Genomic DNA, 17,383 nt, shown 5'->3' with positions numbered 1-17,383 from the left:
TGGGGGGTGGGCTGGGGCGGGGCTGGCCTCTTGATGGGCAAGGGGGCCCAGAAGCCCCCATGGGGGTGCCAGGGGAGGGCCCCTGGAAGCAAAGGCCAAGCCTCTGACTCTGCTGCCCACCTGCCCGCCTGCCCCAGTGCCATGTCCTCCATCCTGGGCACCTGGCTGGACCAGTACTCAGAGGACTTCTGTCAGCCCCCCGACTTTCCCTGCCTCAAGCAGCTGGTGGCTTATGTGCAGCTCAACATGCCCGGCACCAACCTGGAGCGCCGTGCCCACCTTCTCCTGGCCCAGCTGGAGCACGCGGAGCTCACCCAGGCAGAGCCGGAGGGGGAGGCTGCTGGGGTGGGTGCTGGCCATGGGGGAGCCCCGGAGGCGGCTGCTGGGCTGGGGCACCCTCACGGGAATCGCATCCTCCCAGGAATTAGAGGTCTTTCAGTCCCTCTTCCTGCAGATCCGAGGAGCCAGGTGCCCCTGCAGAAACAGCGCACAAGTAAAGGCAGCCCCAGAGCCTGAGGAAGGTCCACCCTCAGCTACAGCGCCACCTCCACGGCGACTCCAGAATTGCAGCCAACAGCGCAGTCAGTTCCATTAGCAGCTCCTGAGTGAGCAGCCCCCAAGGGAGACCTGGAGCCATCTCAGGACCCAGCACCCCTGCAGGGAAGGCAGCTCTCGAACCTTCCACCCTTTCCACGACCAGAACTTTTCTTCCTCTCCCCTGTGACTGTGTCTATTGAGGGCTCTTTTTTTTTTTTTCACTTTACTTTTTTATATTTGAGGCTTTAAAATTCAAATCGAATAAAATGTAAGCAGCTCGTCATTTTCAAATGTGCAGTTCACGAGCCTGTCCTACATTCACAATGTCGCACAAAAACGATCACTGCTGCTTAGTAGCAGAATATTTCTTTCCCCAAAAGGAAGCCCCAGAAGCACTCGTTCCCCTCCTCTCCCTCCCCTAGCCCTGGCTGCCCCTAAATCTGCCTTCTCTGTTTGTTTCTCTGTTTCTAGATGTTTCCTATGAATGGAATCATAGAATGTGTCTTTTGTGTCTTCCCACGTATTTTCATAAGGACTGATAAATTTTTGTTTTCTGTTTTTATTTGAAAAAGAGCTTTGTTATTTGCAAGGGAAATTCCAGATGGGTTTAAAGATGAGATGCAGCAAATGAAGCCCTTTGAGGAGACATGTGCGCCACCTCAGGACAGAGTCCCCTGTTCGAAGCGTGACATCGGAGCCAGAAGACAGGGCAACGCCAGACTCTTCCTGTGGCAAAAACAAACATGTAGAAAGTGAGGAAGACAAACCCGAAGAGCATTCCTCACACCCCAGGGCCAGAAAAAGGCTTAACATCTCTGTGGTCCTGAAAATATTCCAGGAGTTCCTGTCGTGGCTCAGCGGTAACGAACCGGACGTATCCCTGGCACAGCTGTGGTGTAGGCCAGCAGCTGCAGCTCCCCTTTGACCACTAGCCTGGGAACCTCTGTATGCCTCAGATGCCACCCTAAAAAGAAAAAAAAAAAAAGAGAGAGAGAGAGAATTCTCCAAAGCTAATGTTTTTAAAAGGGACAAAAAGCAATCATGTGATTCCAACGGGAGGGCCACACACACGGTCAGTATAGGTCAGCGATGCTCAGCGTCCCCAGTGAGGACACACATGTGTGAACACTGTGGCGGCAGCATGGTCACCGCCCCACGGGAAGGTCTCTCGTCTGGTGACCAGCAGCCCTGGGGACAACGTGAGGAAGCAGAGACTCAGCAGATGCCCTCGGGGGACGTGAGGAAGGATGCTGCTCTCTGGGAGAAGCGTGTGCAGGACCAGAAGTGCACAAGTGGGGCCCCTCCCCTTCAGAGCCCATCCCGGGACCCCGGCCGCAGGGATTCCTGCGCAGTGTCTCCAAGATGTATTTTCAAGAGGGTCCGGCACGGCACAGGCTGGAGTATCAGGGACTGGAAACGGCAGTGTCCACGGAGAGGGGATGGGACGCATCGGTCCTGGTCCAGGTGGGCCAGTGAGCGCTGGGCAGCTGCTAATGTGGGTGTGGGGTCCCCACGTGCCGACAGAGACCCCAGGCGTCTTCTGACATGGGCCACCTGTGGACTGTGTGCACCCAGGATCCCATCTGTCAGACCACGTACACGTGAGGTCAGGGGGAGACACACACGTATGAAACCGAATCTGTGTATGAGCGAGGAGACAGAGACAGAGAGAGAACGGAGACAGGGCCTGAGAGATAAAGCACCAAACCACCAGTCATCAATCTCCATTATCCTCTGGGGATGGGCAATCTCTTGTTTTTTTTTTTTTTTTTTTCTTTTTGGGGGCAGCACCCACGGCATATGGAAGGTCCCAGGCTAGGGGTCGAATCAGTGCTGTAGCTGCCGGCCTGCACCACAGCCACAGCAACGCCAGATCCAAGCCGTGTCTACAACCTACACCACAGCTCACGGCAACTCCAGATCATTAACCCACTGAGTGAGGTCGAGTCCTCATGGATGCTAGTCGGGTTTGTTAACCACTGAACCACGAGAGGAACTCTGATTTGAGCCTTCTTTTTTCTTCTCCTCCTCCTTCTTCTTTTTTTTTTTTTTTTTTTTTTTTTTTGTCTTTTTGCTATTTCTTGGGCCACTCCCGTGACATATGGAGGTTCCCAGGCTAGGGGTCCAATCGGAGCTGTAGCCACCAGCCTACGCCAGAGCCACAGCAATGCGGGATCCGAGCCGCGTCTGCAACCTACACCACAGCTCACGGCAACACCGGATCGTTAACCCACTGAGCAAGGGCAGGGACCGAACTCGCAACCTCATGGTTCCTAGTCGGATTCGTTAACCACTACACCACGACGGGAACTCCCTCCTCCTTCTTCTTCACCATACCCTTGGCTTGTGGAAGTTCCTGGGCCAGGATGGAGCCTGAGCCACAGCAGTGATGATGCTGGATCCTTAACCTCTAGGCCACTGGGGACCTCCAAGCCCTCTTTTCTCCTTGGTCAGAGTAGCTAAATGTTTGTCAATTTTGTTTACCTTTTCAGGGAACCAGCTTTTAGTTTCATTGATCTTTTCTAATGTACTTTATTTTCTATTTTGTTTATTTCCACTCTGATCTTTGCTATTTCCCTCCTTTTACAAACCTTGGGCCTCATTTAGTCTTCTCTTTCTTGTTCCTTGAAGTACAGTGTGTTTATGTGAGGTTTTGCTTGTTTCCCAATGTAGGCATTTATCACTATGAATTTCCCTCTTGAAACTGCTTTTGTTGCATCCCTAGTTCTTCTTTTCAAAGGTTTTTATGCAGGACAACAAATGGTTATTACAGTAAAATGATGAATCATAAAAGGATTAAGAATCCAGTAAACAACTAAGTCCTTCCACCCAGAAAGAGAGCCCAGACTGGTGTCCTGCTCTGGCCCTTTCCATGCTGTGGGGACCTGTTCACCCCTATGGGTGTCACACTATGGGGAATTCTGGGGCTTGTGCTCTTCCGGAACCTGATTTCCCCAGGGATGGACACTGATCCGGCCTCCTTTGAATTGTCTGCCTCTGTATGACCTCTGGCTGCTTCTGATTTTTCACTCCCTTCAATGTGCTGAAGGGAACACCCATGTTCATAATATTTCGGACAGACCCCGAGAAGTGGAGTTTCTGGGTCATGATGTAAATGCGTTTAAGGTGTTGGCCGCAGCTTCTAAACAGGGACCCTCTTGTCAGCTTGGAGCCTTGTTTGGGAAAGTGGGGCTGCCAAGCCCTCAGGGAAGGAGGAAGCAGAAGGAGTTGGTCATGGCAGTGATGACCCAGTTGAGCCTCCCAACTGGACCACCCCTTCACCAACTAGACTTGTTCAGCCAGTTTTAGACCCCACCCCCTCCTCCTCCTCCAACCAGTGACTCCCAACCCCGACCCCACCCCAGTCCCCCCTCAACCTCCCTGGGCCCCGCCCACAGCCTACAAATGCCCCGCCCCCAGGCCCAGGCAAGATTCTCCCCTAAACACTGTGGATCACCGCCTCCAAAGTGACTCCTGGCCACCTCGTGCTGGAAATCTGTACCGGGTGAGCAGAGAAACAGGAGGCACAGGGCACTTGGCAGGGAGCACAGGGTAGCTCAGTTTGGCTGCTTTGGGAAGGAAGTGGAGGGGACCTCCCCCCGCCCTCATCGCTGGTAAAGGTAGAAGTGCTGTACCCATAAAATAATGAAAAAAATGAAGTTCAAAGAGACTCACTCCCTCTGTGCCTTACAGAGGGACAGAGCCAGGACTTGAACCCAGGGCCCCTTTGACCCCATGGAGCCTGCCCGACAAGGAGGCTGCATCCAGATGCCACAGGAGGGACCTCTGCGCCCTGAAGTGCCTTTGATCCTGGTACCCAGAGAGAAACCTCGCCCTGTGGTCCAAGTACCAGGAGAGCCCACAGGGCAGGCCCTTCCCCAGCCATCACTCCCTGCCCTAGACAGAGGGATTAGCTTTGGCTCCCCTCCAATTCAGAGAGGGCTGAGGCTGGGAGTGTGTGGCTCCTAGGGAAGCCAGGACCCTGAGCTCCAAGAGGCCGCAGTGTGGGATGTGGTTAGGAAGGAGCACAGGGTCCAAAGAAGACAAGGATCCTAGACCCGGCTCAGCCTCTTTCTAGCCGGTGACTCCAGGCAAGGCTCTGAACCTCAGTCTCCCCATCTGTGAAATGGGCTAATAACTGAGTTATCGGGAGAATTACCTGAGAAATGACATGTGGCTCTCTTGTCTGGAGCCCAGAATGTGTTAAGAGCCACCTGCCAGGCTGTCCTCCAGGGCACAGGGTCCAGGCAGTCCCTCCTCAGATGTCCTCTCCTGCCACGTGGCTCCCAGGAACAGTCAGCGTTATTTGCAGAGCTGAAGATCCAGGAGGTCAGTGCGGCACAGGTGAAGGAGGCTCAGCGCTGGAAGGACAGCTGGACACACTGACACACTCTGTGCCACCATCCAGGGCCTGTGCTGCGGCTCCCCTGACCCCACCCCACATAAAGACACTTCTTATATGGATTCCGGCTTCTGTGGTTTCACTCACTCGCTCACTCATTCAGCAAATATTCTCTAGTATATGCGTGTGCCGAGCAGGGCAGCTTCCTCAGTGAGCGGGACCCACGTGATACCTGCCCATGGATGCTGTGATGGGGGGGACAGTCCATGGGATAAGCAGCGGTGATGAGCCCCAGGACTCTGCTCCTGAAAATAGGGGCCAGAGCTGCAAAGAAAGAACAGGAAAAAAATGCGTGCTTTGCACCTCCTCTAGTAAAATGAAATAATAAAAATTATGAAAAAATACAGCCCATATTTAACAAAATGAGGACACCTGAGTCCAGAAGATCAGCTGACCCGCTCAGGTCATGGCCAGTGTAGCGCTGCGGCAGCGTTTGTGTCTCCAAAGCAAAGGAGACCTGGGGGCGAGCTGCTTGCAGGGGATGCCAGGAAGCCCAGGAGAGGATTTGGGCTCAAGCTCCCTGGGGGACCAGGTCCCACCTGGACTGGCTGCTATCGCCTACTGGGTTAGCAGAGGCTCAGAGAAGGAAGAGACACCTCCAAAGTCACTCGGGGAGGATGAAAGTGAGGCAGCCCCAGTCCAGCCCCGCAATGCAGATGCACCGGGAGCTTTGTAAGTAGGAACGCCCAGCAAAAGGGTCTACCACCCCTACGCCACCCTGGCTCCTCCACCAGGCCCTGGGCATCGGGTACAGGTGACCAGCCATGATCATCTGGTCGGGACAGCCTAATAGGACCCCAGCCTTCACGGTGGATGAGGGTGTGCTTAGCAAGCTCAAGGGCCTCAAGGAAGCTGCTGGAGTCAGGCTGCCAGGTAACCCTAGCCTACCTGGCTCTGAGCAGCCAGCTGGGTGAGGTCGCTGCCCAGCGAGGCCCCTGGACGAAGTCATCCTCCAGCTGCATTGACATGTGCCCTGAGCTTGAGGGTAGAACTTGATCCCCTGTAACTTCTGAGGTGAAAAAAAAAAAGAGTAGTTCTGTCCTGGCTCAGTGGAAATGAACCTAACTTGTATCCACAAGGATGCGGGTTCGATCTCTGGCCCTGCTCAGTGAAAAGATCTAGTGTTGCCGTGAGCTGTGGTGTAGGTTGCAGACATGGCTTGGATCCCAAGTTGCTGTGGCCGTGGTGTGGGCCGGAGGCTGTAGCTCTGATTTGATCCTGGCCTGGGAATTTCTGTATGCCCTGAGTGTGGCCCTAAAAAGACAAAAAAAAAGAGGGGTGGGGGGAGGAAGAAAGAAAGGAGAAGAAAAAGAGCCTCTGAGGTGAGGACTATAGATCCCCTGTGTTCTAAGTGGGAAAGTGAGGTGCCAAGATCCCTCCTGGCCTGTAAGTAGCAGCCCTGGGGTTAAGGCCAGATCCCTCTGGTCCAAAGGCGCATGGCTTCCCCTTCCCCTGCATCCTCTCTGCCTTGGCCGGCTCTGCCTCCTCCTGGGGAATGGAGCCCTGAGCAGGGATGTTGGGAGCCCCAGGGCCTGGGATACCTCGGTCCCTTCCCCCACAAATACCTGTTCCCTGGCCTGTCCTCATCTGGGACCCACTTCATGTCCTACACACACACACACACACACACACACACACACACACACAGAGTCCATGAAACCCGGCTCTTCCTGGGAGGGCTACCCTCTGATGTTTTTCTGTTTTATTTTAAAGTCCTAGCCATCCCATTAACTTGATCATGAATGCGGCTGAAACCTCTGAGTGTTCCCATGGCCGGGCCACCAGATCCCCCGCCAGACCCTGGGGGTGTCCCCTGCAGGGCTCTCAGAGGCAGGCAGAGATGACCAGGAGCCTGCCGCTGTGTCAATGAGGGGAGGGGGCCTTTCCTCTTCCCTCACCCTTTCACCCAGCTCCTCCCAGACCAGCCCTGAGGCTGCCCTTAGGCTGAATCCGTCCTCTCCCGAGGTAGGGAGAGGGGAAACAGAGACTGCTGGGCCAGGGGACAGCTGCCTGTTGGCAGAACGCTGGCCTCGCCTTCCAGGGCCACGAGCCTGGGTCTGCGCCAATCCCCTCGTCTTTTTATTACCAGGGAGGGACCAGCATCCAGAAGGTACACCTGGAACTCTGCAAAAGCATAAACTGTGTGAGAAAAATCAGTTGGTCCCAGACCAGGTCCCAGGGAACCAGTGTTTGCAGCTAAAAATGGAAGCACAGCCTTTCAGCCAGCAGTCACCAGCTCCCCCCAGGCTTGTGCCAGGTCCCTGCAGACACTGGGAAAACAAGCCCTGCCTTACAGAAACCATCAGTCCTCAAGGGAAACCCCAAGGATGCAGGCAACGACACCCACAAATGACCTGGGAGGCTGGGCCGCGGCTCCAGGCATACCTGGGTTTGCAGCGGCAGGCTGCGTCATTGCGACCTTGAGCAAACCTAGAACTTCCCTGAGCCTGGATGGTCGTTCTGTCTCCCGTGCTGCCCTCTGCCATGCTGCCACCGAGTCTACTCCCGCCTGTCGACAGCCAGCTGGGGAAAGATCAAAATCCACAATTCGAATTTGGGCTTCTTTAGGATGCTTTCACAGCATCCTAAAGTTGCAGGTGGCATCTGCATCTGGTTTCTCCCCAGCCCTTGTGTGCTCCCTTATTTACCACTAGGGTGCCTTCCTTCTTGTCCCTCTGAATGCCCCCTCTGTCACCACACCTAAACCGAGGCCTCCAATCGGCGCAATAGGTCTACCCTTGGCGACAGTAAGAGGATCCCCCTGGGGCTTCTAGAGTCGCTATGGTGAACGAGGGTCCATACCACCCGACAGGCCAACTCCTTTCCCAGGGGAGGAAGCAGAGCCCCGGAGCTGCTCATGGTGTCCGGGCCGACGTGCCAGGCCCAGGGGCCCTGAGCAAAGGATAAAGGATCCTAAACCCGGAAGGTAAGCGCGGCGGCGTTCCGCTGGTTTGCCCTTCCTGTGATTTGCTTCTGAAAACAATTAAGTTTTTCCCCCAAGCCGCTTCTCGTATTTCTTAGACCCGCACCCCCATCCGGAGTTCCTGGACCCGGGCTTCTCGCCACTGCATCGTAGGCGGCGTTCCAGGTGGCCAGCAGAGGGTAGAGTCCCGGGGACTGCCCCCCGCAAGCGCGGGAACCCCTGGGGGCGGAGACTGCAGCTGGTGGGCGGGGCGTGCGGGCGGGTGGGAGGAGCAGCGGCGGATAGGCGGGGCGCGCGGGCTTTTTCCCGCCCCGGAGCCCCACGCGGCCCCGCCCCCGGCCCGTCCAGCGTCGGGTCGTACCCTGCACGCTACCGGAAGCGCGGCGCCGCAGCCGGGTTTCGCCCGACCCCAGGCCAGCCGAGTCCCTGATTTCCTGGCCGAGGTGCGCCCTCCGTCTGTCTACGCTGGTCCGACCGCAAGGGGTGAGTCTGCAGCCGGTAAGGACAATCGCGCTCCCTCCGCTGCGCCTTGTCCCTGCCCCGCGCCCAGCCGGAGGAAGAGCGCCGCGAGTCCCCAGCCCGCAGTGGTAGTCGAGATGTGTGTCTTCGGCCCCAGGCTCCTGGGTGCAGATCCCCGGCTGGGGCGGACCGAGCTCGGCCCTGGCTGTGAGTCGGCAGAGCGTCCCCGGCGGCCCGGGCCCCGCGGGAGGGAGAATCTCGCGGAGCCAACTGTCGAGGGGGGCCTTGGAGGACGCTTCGCCCCAAACCGGGTGGGAAAACTGAGGTCTGTAGAGGGAGGGAGAGGGATTGGGAACGGCCTTGCAGAGGCCACCGAATGAGCAGGGCCAAAGCCCCAGAACTCTGGCCCCGGGATCTTTGACCTCGAGCGGATCCCCACAGAGCGGCCAGGGGTCCGGTGCTCACTGCTCACTGTGACACAGCCCTCCCAGTACATCAGGGAGTGCGTATTGCGTCTTGTCCCCTGCACCAAGCCCCCTCTAGCCGAGGAGGACCCCGACGCTGTGGCAGAGCGGGGACGAGAGTGACTTGCCCAAGATTATCGCCGAGCGGGTGCGAGCTGAAGCTCGTTCCTGCGGTCCCCGGGAGAGTCCAGGCTGCCGCCTCCTGGAGCAACGCCCTGCTGCCACCCCTGCCCCTGCTCCCCGCCCGGGGGGATCGCGGCCGCCCCTCGCTGCGCAGCATCCCGCTTCCCAGGCCCGGCGTGTCCCCGCTGTGCCGGCTCAGAGCTTAATTTCGGCGTCCTCATTGTCTCCCTGGGGAATCCCTCTCCAAGATCAGCCCAAGCGCTGTTGCCCTGGTCCGGAGGATGGCCGCCCTTCGCTCGCCGCAGGAGTTTGGGAGGGAGACCTGAGAGCCAAGGCAGGGGACCGGTCCTTGGGGCACAGCTGCAGGCTTCGGGTGAGCAATGAGCCTCTGTCCCCGGGTCAACTTGCCAGAACTGCCCCATCTGGGCCTAGGGTCCAGCAGGATGAGAAGATGACCTGGAATCCACAGTCCCCTAGCGGGGCTGCCCGGGGGAGGGCGGAGCAGCAAGGCTGGGGCAACTATCCTCCAGATAAGGAGCATTCCTTTGCAGGTCTCCTCCGGACCCCGAAGACACAAGCTCAGAGCCTGACGGCCCCTGAGAGAGGTGGGCGGATCCGCCAAGTCACACCCAGGCTCTGCAGGTGCTCAGGCTCAGACGCTGCACCCAGAGATGCGCTGCCGCAGACTAGCCCTGGGCCTGGGGTTCGGCCTGCTGGTGGGCGTGGCCCTCTGCTCTCTGTGGTGAGCATGCCCCGTGGAGCCCTCCGGCCCCACCCGACTCCTCCCTCTCTCAGCATCTCAACCCCCAAGCCTGACCCTTCACTGAACTCCCAGGGCTCTCATCCGCCTCTCCTGACACACCTGTCCTTCTGGCGCCGTAAGAGATGAACTAGTCTGGACTTACGGATTTTGCTTTGCACTGGCTCTTTCCTCTGCCTGGACTATTCTTCTAGCCATGTTAACGAGGAACTCCAGTTTATGCTCCAAAATTCACCCCAATGTGTTCTTTCTGCAAAGTTCCTGGCCCCCCCACCCCCACCCCCGCCCCTTGTGTGCAGGGCCTGGCATCAGGAACATTCCTGCCCCAGGAATGAAGGGCTGCATGGCTCTATAATAACTGTGTTGCCACAGACCGGGGGCTTTGCCATCCACGGTTCGCCAGACCCAAGGAGTGATTGGTGGGGTGGGGGTGGGGGTCCCAGGTGCACCCCTGGGGGCCTTCATTCCCACTAACATGGACCAAGTGGGTTTTCAGCCTCAGGTTCAAAGTCGAGTCAGCCAGTGTTCTTCCCTCCCAGGCTGTATGTGGAGAACGTGCCGCCGCCGGTCTATATCCCCTATTACCTCCCCTGCCCTGAGATCTTGTGAGTATGAGACGGGGAGAATGGGCGAGATGGGAGGGGTTTTTAAGGCCGCTTTGCAGGTTCTTACATTCTCAGCTCAGGATTCTGATCAGTGTGATTAAACAGTGAGGCAATTTATGAACGGCTGCAAATGTGGAGTAAAAACTCCCCTGTTTCAGTCCCGAGGGGTGCCCTTGGCATGTTGTGTGGCTCTGAGCCTCACTTGCTGCACGTGTAAAAGGGGGCGATAGATGGTACCTGTGACCGTGCTGGTGTCACCCCTGGCACGTAGGAGGTGCCCAGGAAAGAGTGCTTTTAGGACAAGACCTTTTTGCTCAATTTGGTGTTCTGCGTGGATTCGAGAACAAGGTGCCCAGTCTCTCCCACATGGCAAGGCTGACTTTTTGACAGCTAAGTGTGACACAGATCAAGTGTGATGTAGGTTGGGACAGCCCGAGGGTGCATCTGGCCCCCTGGTCTTTTGCTGTTCATGACAGCAGAAGGAAAGTAAAGCATGCATCGCAAGGGAGTTCCCGTCGTGGCTCAGTGGAAACGGATCTGACGCGTATCCATGAGGATGCAGGTTCGATCCCTGGCCTCACTCAGTGGGTTAAGGATCCGGTGTTGCTGTGAGCTGTGGTGTAGATTGCAGACACGACTCGGATCTGGCATGGCTGTGGCTGTGGTGTAGGCCAGGGGCTACAGCTCCCCGGAACCTCCATATGCTGCGGGTGCGGCCCTAAAAAGACAACCAAAAAAAGCATGCATCACAGGGAGTTCCCTGGTAGTCTAGTGGTTAGGATTCAGTGCTTATGTTCTAAAAAAGCAGAAAGGCTGCTTGCTTTTGAAAACAGTTGTGACCACAATGTTTTTGGATTTTTATCCTGTTTCCCCAGATTTGGCCTTATTTTTGGCATCTGGTCACCATTATTTTATTCTAACCTGGGTCTGGGCCCCCTGAACCCCTTTCCCACCAACAACTTTGAAGCATTTAGGTGGTTTCCAGGTGCCCAGCGTTCTAAATTAGTTTGTAATGAGCAGCTCTGGACATAAAGCTTTTTCCCGCCTAAAGATCCTTTCATCTGGTATGTTCCTGAGCCAAAGGATACGGCTGGGTTCTCATCCGCTTGCTCTCCAGAGGGACCAGACCGTCCCACACTCATGCTCACCCCGCACCCCTACGCACCCCCGCCCCAGCAGCTGCGCCGCCGCTGGGCTAGGACTGGACATACCAGCTGTCATGAGAAACAAAACCCAAACCACCTCGCTGATTGGAGAGATGGGAAATGCAGTCTGGTGTAAATTACGCTTCTTTGATTTGTTCGGGGCCCTCATTTCCCCCAGGCCTTTCCATGAATTGAATTCTGCCTCCATGAACTTGCCCTCTCACCTCCTTCCCTCCCGGGCCTCTTTGCTGTCCTCTGTCCCCACCCTTGTATTTGCTACCTCTTTTTTTTTTTTTTTTTTTTTTTTTTTTTCCTTTTGCCATTTCTTGGGCCGCTCCCCCGACATATGGAGGTTCCCAGGCTAGGGGTCGAATCGGACTGTAGCCACCAGCCTACGCCAGAGCCACAGCAACATGGGATCCAAGCCCCGTCTGCGACCTACACCACAGTTCACGGCAACGCCAGATCCTTAACCCACGAGTGAGGACGGGGATCGAACCCGCCACCTCATGGTTCCTAGTCGGATTCATCAATCACTGAGCCACAACGGGAACTCCAGTATTTGCTACATCTTGCTACTTTTTTTTTTCTTTCTAGTTTGTCTACCTCTTGGTTCTTCTGAGGGTTTGTGTGTGTGTGTTGTGATAGATTGAGGCTGGAGATTTGTGACTTTATTTAATGTTTAGTTATGTATGTATTTATTGGCCACACCCACGGCATATGGAAGTTCCCAGGCGAGGGGTTGAATCGGAGCCCCAGCTGCCAGCCTACACCACAGCCACAGCAACACAGGATCCGAGCTGCGTCTGTGACCTATACCCCAGCTCACGGCAGCGCTGGATCCTTAACTCACTGAGTGAGACCAGGGATCGAACCTGCGTCCTCATGGATACTAGTCGGGTTTGTTACCACTGAGCCACGACGGGAACTCCCGAGGATAATCTTTATATAAGGTCAGCTGGTGTCGGCGTTACTCACATGTGCAAAATACAGACCTTCACAGCCGTGCCTGGATTGATGGCCGTGTAACTGGGTCCCACAACCACCCATCACCGTGGGCTCAGGTTAAGCAACTCGCCCAGGCTAGAAAGTGGCAGAACCGGGCTTACTGGGCCTTTGCAGCTTCTCAGTCCTTCTACCCAATGCCCAGGCCCTTCCAGAGCAACATGTTTGCAAGAGAGACAGAAAAAGACTTTGGAGACAAGTGGTACCGGGTTTGAATCACAGCAACCCCGGACAGACCGCCTCTGTAGAAGCCCAGCCCCTGCAGTGGGGGAGGTCTAAGAGAGTCTGCGTGGAGCCTGGTGGGGAGGGGGTACCTGTCCCGTGGGGGGGTTCATCTTGGCTTCCCTGCCGAGCATCCCTGCCCCCGGCCCCGGCACTAATGGCTGTGTCTCGCCTCTCCCACCAGCAACATGAAGCTCCAGTACAAGGGGGTGAAGCCATTCCAGCCCGTGGCACAGTAAGCAGACTGTCACTTCCCCCTTGGTGGCCCCCGGGGGTGGGGGCGGCCTCCCCTTACCACCGGCCCTTCTTGGTTGCAGGTCCCAGTACCCTCAGCCCAAGCTGCTTGAGCCAAAGTAGGTGTCAATTAGGGGCGGGGCACAGAAGGGAGACTCCTGGGGCGGAGGTGGGGGGGACAGAGCGCTGATTGACAAGTTGGGGTGGTGGAGGGGTCAGGTGGCCTTGGGAGCCGGGTGGTCTGGCACCTGGGCTCCAGTCCAGCCCTGTCACTAGCTGTGTGGCCTACCCAACTGCTCTGAGCTTTTCCTGCGTGGGTGGATAGTAATACCCCCACCTGGAGCGTTCCCGCTGTGGCTCAGCAGGTGAAGGACCCAGTGAGGTCTCCGTGAGGATGCGGGCTCCATCCCTGGCCTCGCTCAGTGGGTTAAGGACCTGGCGTGGCTGCAAGCTGTGCCACAGGTCGCATATGCGGCTCAGGGCTGGTGTGGCTGTGGCTGTGGCGTAGGCTGAAGCTGCAGCTCCAGTTCTCCACCCCTGGCCCGGGAACTTCCATGCGCCACAGGTACGGCCATACTGATAATAATAACAATAATAGTAATAATGATAATACCCACCTCATAGGAGGTTACAGGGCCCGACGAGATGGTGTTTGCAAAACGCAGGGCACTGTGCCTGCGCCCTACGGGGTGCCCGACCCACCGTTAATAATGGTATCAATGACTCCCGTTTCTGAGGCACTTGGCAGACACCAGAAATGCCAGGCCTTTCCAGACCCTGGACGCCTGGTCCTCCCGACCATGCTGAGAAGTAGCTGTTACTACCCACACTTTCCACGTGAGGCTCCTGGGGCCCAGAGACAGGAGTGAAGCTGCCCAGGGCCACACAGCACAGGAGGCAGGACCAGGATGAGACCGAGGCTTTCACAAGGGGAGCGTCTCAGCCCCCACGGCCTCCTGTGCTGCCAGGCCCTCAGAGCTCCTGACGCTCACGTCCTGGTTGGCACCCATCGTCTCCGAGGGCACCTTCGACCCTGAGCTTCTTCATCACATCTACCAGCCACTGAACCTGACCATCGGGCTCACGGTGTTTGCCGTGGGGAAGTGAGTCGTGGGCTGGGCGTGGGGAGGGTGGGTATAGATTCTGAACCCCAGGAATGTATGGTCTGGGGACAGACAGGACCCCGCCCAGGCACCAGGGAGGCCCTGAGCCAGGTGCTGAGCAGGTGGGAAGCACAGGGTCGAGCGTGATGGTTGCAGGGGGGCTTCCTGGAGGAAGGGGGTCTGGCTCTGGCAGCGAAGCAGGGGAGCGGCCCCGGTGAGAGATCGATGGCACCTTTGTCAGGAGACACCTTGTCCCCTTACCCCTTCTGCTTCCCCTGAGCCGCCCAGGCAGGTGGGGAGGGATAGAAAGCCCCCCAACCACCTCCCATAAATGGGGGTCCCTGGTCGGGCCACACGCAGGTCAAGAGACCTGGGCAGAGCAGCCCGGCCCCCAGGAGCCTCTCTCCAACACGCCCTCCCCCGGCGGGCCCGCTGCCCTCTGTTCAGCCTGTTCTCCCCTCTCCTCCCTCAGCCTGCCTGGCATTTCCTAAATTAACCGTCACCTGGCAGCTTCCCTCGGGGACCCTTTCTGGGAGTCCTGAGAGAGGGGCCCTAATGGGGTCCTAATGCCCAAAGCGCTGTCCAGATGCTGGATGGCTCAGCGGGGGTCAAGACCCCCCCCTCCCCCGCCACCCCAGCCCAGTCAGCACCCAGCATCACACCTTCCCTCGATGCAGCCACTCACCGCCTGTGTCTATAAGATGGGTGTGTGGTCCCTGCCTCCTAGGGAGTTGACGAGGCCTGAAGGAGTCCCTTAAAACAGGAGTCCCTTAGAACACTGCCTGGCACTTAGTAAGTGCTCAATAAAAGTTAGCTCAGGAGTTCCCTGGTAGCCTAGCGGTTAAGGTCCTGGTGTTGTCACTGCTGTGGCGCGGATTGGCTCCCTGGACTGAGAACTTCCACATGTTGTGGGTGCGGGGAAAAAGAAAGTTAGCTCTGGAGTTCCCATCGTGACTCAGTGGTTAATGAATCTGACTAGCATCCATGAGGACGCAGGTTCGATCCCAGGCCTCGCTCAGTGAGTTAAGGATCCGACATTGCCATGAGCTGTGGTGTAGGTCGCAGACACGGCTCGGATCTGGCATGACTGTGGCTGTGGCGTAGGCCGTCGGCTACAGCTCTGATTGGACCCCTAGCCTGGAAACCTCCATATGCCGTGGGTGCAGCCCTCAAAAGACAAACAAAAAAGGTTAGCTCAGTCTGTGAATGTAAGACTCCTCGAGGGTCAGCCTAGGACGGTCTTAAGAGGCTGGTGCTGTGAGTGTGGGAATTTGACAAGTAAGGACTCGGAGGAGCCTCTTGAGCCGGGAAGCTGGGAGGTGGACCCCAGCCTGGCCGACCCTGGGCTCTGTGCCCCGTGTGGTGCCAGCCCGTGGTGGGGACTCAGGCAGTGGCCCTGCTGAGGCGGTGGTGGCCACTGGGCTCTCGTCCACAGGTACACCCAGTTCGTCCAGCGCTTCCTGGAGTCGGCCGAGCGCTTCTTCATGCAGGGCTACCGGGTGCACTACTACATCTTTACCAGCGACCCCGGGGCCGTTCCTGGGGTCCCGCTGGGCCCGGGCCGCCTCCTCAGCGTCATCGCCATCCGGAGACCCTCCCGCTGGGAGGAGGTCTCCACACGCCGGATGGAGGCCATCAGCCAGCACATTGCCGCCAGGGCGCACCGGGAGGTCGACTACCTCTTCTGCCTCAGCGTGGACATGGTGTTCCGGAACCCATGGGGCCCCGAGACCTTGGGGGACCTGGTGGCTGCCATTCACCCGGGCTACTTCGCCGCGCCCCGCCAGCAGTTCCCCTACGAGCGCCGGCATGTTTCTACCGCCTTCGTGGCGGACAGCGAGGGGGACTTCTATTATGGTGGGGCGGTCTTCGGGGGGCGGGTGGCCAGGGTGTACGAGTTCACCCAGGGCTGCCACATGGGCATCCTGGCGGACAAGGCCAATGGCATCATGGCGGCCTGGCAGGAGGAGAGCCACCTGAACCGCCGCTTCATCTCCCACAAGCCCTCCAAGGTGCTGTCCCCCGAGTACCTCTGGGATGACCGCAGGCCCCAGCCCCCCAGCCTGAAGCTGATCCGCTTTTCCACACTGGACAAAGACACCAACTGGCTGAGGAGCTGACAGCACAGCCGGGGCTGCTGTGCATGCGGGGGGACCCCAAGCCCTGCCCCCAGCTCGCCCCAGCAGCGCCTCCTCACCCGGACGCCTCACTTCCCAAGCCTTCTGTGAAACCAGCCCTGCGCTGCCTACCTCTCAGGCTGCCAGCAGACTCCGAGGCCTGTGTAAACTGTGAAGGGCTGTGCCCTTGTGAGAACACACAGCCTGTGAGCCAGAAACGGTCAGACGGGAGGAGACGGACCAGAGGTAGAAGAAGACGGGACCCGCAGTCCTCACCCAGCCCACGTGCCTTTGGGGTGGGCGCTGGAGGGTCAGCCCTGCCCAGTGCCTGACGTCCCGCCCACCCCCCTTTTGTGGCCGTTTGTACCTCTGACACATGAGAGAGGTATCCTGGACCCCTGTCCTCTGGCTGCAGGGGCCCCGGGGACTGTTCTGTCCCCCTGCCACAAGGAGCCAGTACCTCACTCAGGACCCCGACCGAGCCTTCGAAATGGACCCCGCCTGGGCTCTCTCGTTCCACGTCCAGCCCACCTCTGCAGTGGACCACGCTCCCTGGTGCCCACCGCCTCCTTTGCAAGGGGGTTTGGGCAGCTTTTTAATACAGGTGGCATGTGCTCAGCCCTAACCAGAGTTTCTGCAGCTGCGCATCTGAGTATCTGTACTGCTAGGCCCTGGGGGCGCAGGCCGCCTGGCACGGGAATATAGTCAGCTGGTGGGGGTGTGGGTAGAGGGCACAGTTTCCCAGAAAATCTGATCTGAAGCTGCTGCGACACACAGGATTTCACTCCAATTCTCCTGGGAGATGGGCGAGGTAGAAATGAGCCGGAACGCAGGCTGCACTTCTGAGTCGCAGGGAGCAGAGCCCACCGGCTGGATCCCCTGTAGGTTCTTTGTCCCTGAGCCCATAGCAGATGTGTCTGCTGGGGCTCTGGCATCCAGGGCCCGCCTCAGCCCTGTGGGTCCCAAGGCCATGGCACAGGCTCAGGATCACAGAGGCTTCAGAGCTCTGCGGTGGTTCCATCTGCCTGGCAGGATAGAGGTGCGATGGGGGGTGACCCAGTGTCCACTCCCCTGGGGGCAGAAGCATCTTTGCCACATTAAGGGGGGGGGGTGCAGTCTGGCCATAGCAGGTGGAGCAGGAGCTCCCCCCCACAACCTGGCCACCCCTGGCCAAGCCCACTCTTCCTGCAGCCTGTAGCTTGGGCTACGAACAGTGACAGGTGGCGGAAGAGTAGGCCGAGCGACTGGTGGGAGGAGACAGCCTTTGCTGGAGAGAACAAATCA

General features: G+C 57.9%; 1 protein-coding gene and 1 long non-coding RNA gene across 21 annotated transcripts; one reads left to right on the top strand and one right to left on the bottom strand.

Annotated features, from left to right (window-relative positions):
* LOC110256503 lies at nucleotides 1,088-8,104 on the bottom strand. Of its 5 annotated transcripts, XR_002338097.1 has the most exons (6): nucleotides 7,969-8,104; nucleotides 7,325-7,462; nucleotides 5,312-5,948; nucleotides 5,027-5,203; nucleotides 4,697-4,898; nucleotides 1,088-2,176 (listed from the first exon to the last, which is right to left on the bottom strand). It is a non-coding gene; the product is annotated as an uncharacterized LOC110256503 (long non-coding RNA). The 5 variants fall into 5 exon arrangements; XR_002338098.1 differs by lacking the exon at nucleotides 5,312-5,948; XR_002338094.1 differs by lacking the exons at nucleotides 5,027-5,203; nucleotides 5,312-5,948.
* GBGT1 (globoside alpha-1,3-N-acetylgalactosaminyltransferase 1 (FORS blood group)) lies at nucleotides 8,200-16,730 on the top strand. 16 transcript variants are annotated; one of them, XM_021070991.1, is made up of 8 exons: nucleotides 8,201-8,345; nucleotides 9,162-9,281; nucleotides 9,460-9,650; nucleotides 10,208-10,273; nucleotides 12,830-12,880; nucleotides 12,963-12,998; nucleotides 13,848-13,982; nucleotides 15,418-16,730. In XM_021070991.1, exons 3-8 carry the CDS (start codon nucleotides 9,580-9,582, stop codon nucleotides 16,100-16,102), a joined length of 1,044 nt encoding a protein of 347 aa, XP_020926650.1. In that variant the 5' UTR covers nucleotides 8,201-8,345; nucleotides 9,162-9,281; nucleotides 9,460-9,579; the 3' UTR covers nucleotides 16,103-16,730. The 16 variants fall into 16 exon arrangements, with proteins under 16 accessions (XP_020926654.1, XP_020926692.1, XP_020926679.1 ...); XM_021070974.1 differs by having other exon boundaries at nucleotides 9,157-9,281; XM_021070985.1 differs by having other exon boundaries at nucleotides 8,201-8,360; nucleotides 9,157-9,281.

This window comes from Sus scrofa, chromosome 1 (assembly GCF_000003025.6).
Source record: "Sus scrofa isolate TJ Tabasco breed Duroc chromosome 1, Sscrofa11.1, whole genome shotgun sequence".
NCBI lineage: Eukaryota > Metazoa > Chordata > Mammalia > Artiodactyla > Suidae > Sus > Sus scrofa.
The sequence above is the reverse complement of the archived record's forward strand: the minus strand, read 5'-3'. Positions and strand labels throughout refer to the sequence as shown.